General features: G+C 46.5%; 1 protein-coding gene across 1 annotated transcript in view; it reads left to right on the forward strand.

Moving 5' to 3' along the window:
- AMBRA1 (autophagy and beclin 1 regulator 1) overlaps positions 1-7398 on the forward strand; it is a 127370-nt gene extending 119972 nt beyond the window's left edge. The window contains exon 17 of the mRNA XM_009277524.1: positions 5812-7398. Within this exon, the coding sequence (XP_009275799.1) occupies positions 5812-6302 (491 nt within the window). The 3' untranslated portion in view covers positions 6303-7398. The remainder of the gene's footprint in view (positions 1-5811) is intronic.
- Positions 7399-7765: the final 367 nt, after the last annotated feature.

Here is a 7765-nt window from a genome sequence, read left to right on the forward strand (position 1 = left end):
TGCCTCCTTTGGAGGAATGAGTATATGATGACTTTATTAGAAGTGAATCCCTTTAATGTCTGTATCTTTTTGTTTTGCAGCAGTTGATAGCTGCCTTGTGAACTCTGCTCCCAAGCCACACATAAACTTAAGGAAGTTAGAGTTGAGAGAAAACTGGGAGAGGTACCAAGAAACGCCTAGAACAGTGTTTCAGCTGTCTCCTACTTTCTTTTAAGCTGACAGACATAGTGGAAATAGTGATGGAATTGTAACTTTGAGGCACTCTTAATTAGAAACAATCTGTTGGGAGTTATACTATGATTTCCCTTGCAAATGGACAGGCATGATAGGGGAGGGATCTGTATTCAACTGGCAAATTAAATCTCACTTAAAAACCAACAAAAATTCCTAATGAGATTTAATGGCCCAAAGCTTTACCTTTAGAAATTGTAATTCCCGGTCCAGACTGGGTCAGGCTGTGGCTGCCACTTGTTCAGGCTGCTGGATCTGTGGAGTAGGGTGCAAGTGGCAGTAACTGTCAGGGACTGCAGCTGTGCAAAAGGTGTTACAGGCTGAGGGAAAGGGACCTTTGCAGAGCTGCAGGACACTTGTTTCATTGTGCGCCCATGCTGTCCCCTGGCTATTGACAGTATATCAATACATCTTTCAAAAAGAAATGCATTTTTCAAAAAGAAAAAAATAACCCACACTCAAAAAAAACTTTATGGAAATAACTGAAAGGCAATTGTCATCTCAATTCTTACCATCTGCATTGTCTTCGGGGCTTAAAATTCAGATAGCTAACTCAATGCTCATTGTGCAAGTAGCATGTGCTATGAACTACTGAAATTGTAGCCATCGGAAGTCTTGCTGTCAGTGGATTGCTACTTTGCCTGTCTTTGGGGGAGCAATATATTGGCTACTGTCATGCCATATACAGTTTTTAACCAATTTGGTTGAAGTGTTTCTCACCAGCCAGTACAAATTTCCATCATGTCCAACTGCTTTCAGAGGTTGCAGCAGATACTTTTGAGAGTGAAAAGGGTTGTAAAATGAAGGCTTGGGTTTGTGGGGTTCAGTCTGTTCAAACTGTTAGTAGTGAAAAGACAGCACATGCAAGCGAAACTTCCCTGGTATAAGCAAAGCATCCTGAGGATGCCTAAGGAGCACTTATAAGCAGAGTCAGAGTGCCTGCATGTGATGTAACTTACTTAATCTGAGACATTAGGAACGTGTGTTGGGGGGCTGCATGGGTAGGAGTACCCTGTCCCCAGCCGAGCCTCATGAATGCTAAAAAGAAACATGTTGTTTTACGTTAGCTGAACACGTTCTTGCAATGCTGTTGTCAGATGTGATGTGACTTTTGTGCGATTAGTGTGGAAATGGGAACCAGGACACCAGGGATCAGCTTCCAGATCTGCCTCTCATTCTCCAAGTAGAAACGTGGGTAGATCCCTTAGCCTTTCATCTGCCCGTCCATCTGTAAAATGTGCGTCATATGTCCTATAGAACTGCAAATTTCAGTTTCTCTTTAAAGCCATCTGAAAAGCACTACCTAAAAATTAGAATCAGGTTCTAGAAACATGTACTATGCAAGCCTTTACAGTGTGAGCTACTCCAAGTACTCTCTTGGGATTAAATTATGGGGGCTACTTTTAAACTCTCATTACAAAAATAAGTTTCACTCATACAAATCACCAAGGTGAGATATCGCTAAGAAATTTGTTACAAGTCAAAGCAGTTGTGTCTTTTCTGAGTTCTGTGGAGTTGTTTGGATTAGCTACCTCAGAAAGGAAGTGTGAACATGCTTCTGAGATTGGCTGGGGAGAAAAGTAACTGACAGTATTTCTTCTGGCACTAAGGGAGATGTGATTATTCATAGCTGGTTATGCTGTGCTTTGACCCTCCCTTTCCTATTCTTATGCAAGGAGTGAATTCATTTAAAAATGCTGATATTTTTATCTTTGGGCATCTGAATTAGTGGGTCAGTTCACACCTCAGAGCTATTATTCCATGTTCTCTGAAGACTTAGATATCTCTGCAGTGCTTACTCTCAGTTCTAATTTTGAAGCTTTGTTTGCAAGCATGGCTACTAACTACTGCTGGTTTTAGAAAGAGGAAAGCTGAAAATAGGAAAAAATTCGAGAGCGATGTCAGTATATCGCACAGCCGCAGAGGAGCCTGATCTTATCCTTGCTTCTGTGGGCTTTGCTCTTTATCAGGTGTGTGCCTTCCATGCCCAGAGATAAACAAGTTGTACTCCCCATAAGTACTTCAGAGACCACTTCATTTAAGAGTGGAAATGCTCCGGCCTTATGCCCAGCTCCACTGAAAGTTTGCCACATGTTTCGCCTTTGTAGTCTTCTGTGTCAAACTCTTGTCTTGCTGGAGTAGCATGGCAGAGGACTTCTAAAGACAGGTGCATTAGCTAGAGAATATTTTGTTAAATGTTGGAGCCAGTCAGCTAGATTGACAGAAATCCCCTGGTCTTCGGGATAATTACTCTCAAGTAATGTTTTGTGTCTGTGTTTGGAATAGATGGGGTTTTGGACCTCTGGAAAGGTCACTTCAGTTAGAGTAGAAAAGGTTTGTAGGAACACAGCACTGTGGACACAACACTAATACTTACTTGTATTGCAGAAGGGAACCATGGGTGATGCTTTTCTGTCCTGTCAGGCACAGAACCTGTGTCCCTGTCCAGAAAAAGATGGAGACTGTCTCTCAAGATTGCTTCCTGCTCTGTGATGGATTCTGATACAGGGACAGCCTAGGTGGAGGGCGAATTGGCAGGTGTTACGCTTACACTGGTACTTCACACACTGTAGCTGAAGCTGGTTAGCTCAGTTTTCTAGATTTTGTCTGTAGTGCTCTGTGAGGTTTTTCTATTTTTCTGACCCTAGAAGGTAGGCTTAGAAGAATGAGAGCTTAAGATAAGGGATTTTACAGAGCCTGGGAGATCAGAATGTAATTTTGAGCATAAAATGAGAGAAGAGGAATTGCCTTCTCCGTATGGAGAATTAGATGTGCTATCACTTGGCCTACACCTGCACAAGCTCTGGATATGCCTAAACCCTTTGGAGTCTGAAAAAAGTGTCACGAGTATGGGGTTTCCCTCTGTCCTGGTTTTGTTCAGCTGGTGGTACAGGGAATAGGGTTTGGCCACTGTGGCAAGTTGAAACTTCTAGCAATCTGAGGTGTGGGGTTTACGGCATTGCTGTTGTTTTGGGTAAGTGCCTGTGTGCACATTGAACCTCCACCAAATGGAAGTTGGCTTATTTCACTTGCACTGAGTACTAATGTAGTCTGCATTGGCAGCCTGGTGAAAGAACGTGTGTGGGAGTCACCAGGCAGTAGAAATGGGCTGTATGTGAATCTGTGCGTAGCTCAGCTCAAGGGAAATTGCGCAGGAAGCTTTGCTCAGAACCAGTCAGCCAAAGTCATTGTCGAAACCCAAGGGGGGAAAGGGGAGGACAACCCCTGAAGCAGAGGTGCTTGTTGGCTGCTTGAAGGGTGAGGCTCACTTCTGGCCCTTGACGGGCTGTCTTTCTGGAATTTCCAACAGTGCTGTATCTCTGTGCTTGTAATCTGAAGGCTGATGACTTGCTGATTTCTGCTGTGGCATCAGCCCTTGCCTGTTTTCTGAGCAAGCAGCTGCCTCAACTGGAAATTCAGCCATGGCACATGGTAATTAAGGGGCAGGAAGAGCAGGGAGTGCTGTGGTGTGCACTGCCTGCATGGACTCCTCTGGTGAAGCACATGTTTGTAGTGCTGAGGAGCATTGGCTGGAGATCCTTGCTGATTTGCTGTTGCAATGCTCCTGTATTGGGCTAGTTTATAGTAAGTGATCTGTCAAGAGCACAGTACCTGCTGTTTCAGGCCTTGTGTAGATAGGGCTGGCTGGCATGTCTCTAAGCCAGGTTGCACATCTTGGCTTTCTCAAGCTTCTTCTCTGGCCTGGCCAGACGGTTGGTAACAAAGTGCTTACGACTATGCCCTCAGAAGGAAGCGATGACTGAATCCAAAACCATGCTTCTCGTTAAACTTTTCACTTACTTCTGCTCATGATTAACGCTTCAATATCCCCTGGCCATGCATGTTTTTCACACTGAAGTTTCAAGTCTAATAGCTGCCTCTGTCTGTGCTCAGTCTTCGTGCTGGTCAGCCAGGTTCCTAGTTCATGCATCACCCACATCTTAGTTCATGCATCAGCTGCATCCTGAACAGGATTTCTCTGCTAGAGTTGTGGGTCAGGCTCTGCCCAGGGGGTATTCTTGCTCACTCCTCTAGGCTCCGCTCCAGGTTCTCATGTGGTTACTGGCGTCCCTGTGGTCTCACTGACGCTCTAACGAAGGAGCTATGTAATTGCTGTGTATATATAAGTGGATATAGCAGGCCTACTACATTCCTAGCAGAAAGAGACTTATTCTACTTGTGGGTATTAAATTTGCCCTTAATGTCCATAGTATTTCTACAGCAGGGCAGTATGTCAGCAGACTTGCTTGAAGATGAAATTAGCCGTACCCTGTGGTGGAGGAAACTGGTGGTGTTTGATGCAAGTACCACTGAGCCCATGAGGAAAGGGAATAAGCTGTCACTGACTGACTGCACAACACGTTATCAGTTTTAACTATCTTGCTTTTTTAAAAAAATAACCTCTACAGTGGCATGGTGTAGACTGTGCTGAATACCCCAGCTCTCATGTTAGATACATGATCTCCACCCCACAGCCCCAAGCGGCTTTGTCTTCCTAGTCAGTGTGGCAGTGGTTTTTATTGTGTTTTAACTCCTGCCTACATCTAGCCTTGTTTGTGTTCATTTCCTTGGTGCCAGGAGAGCTCATGGCTTTCTCCTCTCCTCCAGTCAGCACTGCGATGGCTTCATGGAGCTGGGAGTTAGATTTATCTCTTTAATAAGAATCATCAGGATCCCACTGTGGAATGATTCTAGCAGTTTATGATTACAGATTGTTTTCCCCAAACGGTCTGGGTAGGGTTTGTAGCAAAAGGAGGATTCTGGGAAACAGAACTGGGCTGGACTTCCCTGCCATGGGGATTTAATCTCCTACGTGGACTATTTTTCTGTGAGATTTTGTTCTTCAAAAGTAATCTTCAGCAACCAAGGCATCTGACGATGGTTCCCTCAGAGCTCAGTACAGCCTGACTATGAAGGGAGGGCTCGGAGATAGACAAAGACTTAAGAGATAGTTTTTGCATTCCTCAAAAGACACCAGTCAAGCGGAGCAGGAGCCTACACACTTGATCTTTCCTTGATCATAGGTGATGTGGAAGCACAGACCGTGTTCTGTAGCTGCTGTCTGCTCTTGGCCAGCTGCTTGTGTCCTCCCTGATACTGGGGAGATTGCCATCATGTCATCTCCCTGGGGCATTCTCAAACAGGTGAAGTAGGAAGGGCCACAGGACTCTTTAACACCATGGTGAAATGTTTGGTTTATTGCAGCGCAAACTGAGGTTTTTCTTCCTGCCCCTGTGGGACTGGCTGGACTGTCTCTGCAGCTGTGAGAAAACTCACTGCCTCTTTGACTCCTCTTTTTTCCACACCTGTATGGCTAGAAAAGAGCTGCTTCTTCAAGGCTTGGACATGCAGGTCTGTGAGGGATACCTGTGGGAGTGGCCAAGATTTTCTTGACAGAGTTCAGTGCCTCTGTTTGGCACTTCACCAAAAGTTACAGAAATAAAATGTTGGGCTCCCTCTGGACAAAAGCCATCTTCTGTCCCAGCACATGCGCACTGCATGATGCATCTACCCAGCATGCTTTCTCTTTGTGTTGTAGTTTGCCTTGTGCACCAAAGTTGCTTCTGCTTTCTCTTGCAGGTGAAGGTCCAGAATATGGGGCCAGTGGGGAGGATGCCCTGAGTAGGATCCAAAGGCTGATGGCAGAAGGTGGCATGACTGCTGTGGTCCAGCGGGAGCAGAGCACCACCATGGCATCTATGGGCGGCTTTGGCAACAACATCATTGTGAGCCACCGGATCCACCGCAGCTCTCAGACTGGTGCAGAGTCCACTGGAGTTGAGGGCACATCAGCACAGCAGTCCACCTCACAGCAGCTGGCAGCTGAGTTGGAGGGACGGATCCTTTCAGAGTCTATGCAGCTGTCAGAGCATGGCCTGAGCCCGCGGACAGCCCCTAGCGGGAGTGAAGGACAAAGCGCTGGTGATCTGGACCTGCCAGAGCAGGCCCAGTCCTCCATGGACACTGAGGGACCAATTGATTACAGTGACCTAACTAATAATAACCATCTTCCTGACAGTACCAACTTCTATAGTGATGACAGCACCAGTGGGGAGTCGCGGAACAGGTAGAGATTGAGTTGTGTGTTGGTACTACCCTTGTACTGCTCAGCAGAGACCTGTACCTCACAGCTGGCCAGGAGCTGGAAGAGTAGCAACGTGTGGCTCTGACAGGATGCTGGTGGTTCAGAGGGCTTCTCTATCCTGGGTGAGTGGGAGGGGATAAGGACTGCAAGGGAAGCCATGGGGAAGAAAGCATACTTAACTTCCAACATTCCCACTGCTGAAGAGTTAACAGGAATATGAACCATACTGGCTGCACATCATGCAGATTTTGAAGCCCCATGGGATTCCCTGAGCTTAGCCCTAACCCTGCAATTTGGTTAGTGTCATCCTTTGTAAAGCTTCTTTCCTTTCCTCTTTCCTGCCCTTTTATGCTCAGGGGCTGATCAGTACGGTGAAGAAAGGGAAGGGGGCCTGCAGCATCCTTCTGGAGACAGGCAGTCCTACTGGGCAAACCTGGGCGTGATGCTCCAGCTCCGTTGCTGGAGTGGAGGAGTCTTCCAGGCCACAGTCCTGCTCTGTGGCACAGCACTGCTCCCCCCTCAGAGTGTGGTGTTCTAAGACCCGTCCTGCCTGTGCTGTGGTCTTTTCTGGGAAGAACTGGGCTTTGCCAAAACCTGCATGGCTCAGGAGCTGCTCACAGGTGGGGATCTTTCCTTTTTAGAGAGTTAGTTTAGCACTTGGCAGGAACCTAAGCAGAGCTGCTGTATGGGTAGAGGAACAGGGGCTACTGCTCTCTAGTCAGGATGCAGTTCATGCGAGGATGTTCTAAGCTGTGCCAATATTAACAGGAATGAGCTATCCCAGTGGTTTCATGGTGCCATGAGCTGCACCTCCTTGGCAGGGGGCAGGAAATGTCTTTCAGCTCTAGGCCAGGATGTGAGGTATGGGTCTGTGATGTAAGGTGTTGCATGTGAAATCTTGACCTTGTACATGTAGTTTCTAGTGGAGAAATCAAGGCTCTGATATTTTGTTTTTAGTCTCAAATGTGATTTTCCTTTTCGTTTGTAACTCTCCATCCCTAGCAGGCTTGTGGAGGAAGGACGGGGAGAGCGTGAGTGCTAACGAGGGAAACACCAAAGATCAATGTCATTAAAATATGACAAACCCTTGCTTGACCTACTGTCTTCATTTGTGTGATGGTTGTCTCTGTGTTCAGCCTTGGCATAGGTACATCCAGCTCAGAAGCTCAAGGTAGCTTACAAATGTCAGATGATGACCACCCCCTTCCCAGGAGGAAAGCAGGCTCAGCCTTTGAGTTGGAAGCCCAAAATTGGGAAACAGGGAGGAGCATTTGGGAGTCTTAACTGCAAATTGCCTTTTAACCAGTCTGGAGATGAGCAGGCACTTCTGTGTTTCCCATCGTTCAAGTAATGGGGTGAAAGAGGAGCGTTAGTCCTATCCCACTTAAAAAGGTATGTAGAGATGCAGCACTGTCTATCTTAGGCAAGCAGAGAGTGGTCTGTCTTGCT

Source organism: Aptenodytes forsteri, unplaced genomic scaffold (assembly GCF_000699145.1).
Source record: "Aptenodytes forsteri isolate BGI_AS27 unplaced genomic scaffold, ASM69914v1 Scaffold146, whole genome shotgun sequence".
Taxonomy (NCBI): Eukaryota; Metazoa; Chordata; class Aves; order Sphenisciformes; family Spheniscidae; genus Aptenodytes; species Aptenodytes forsteri.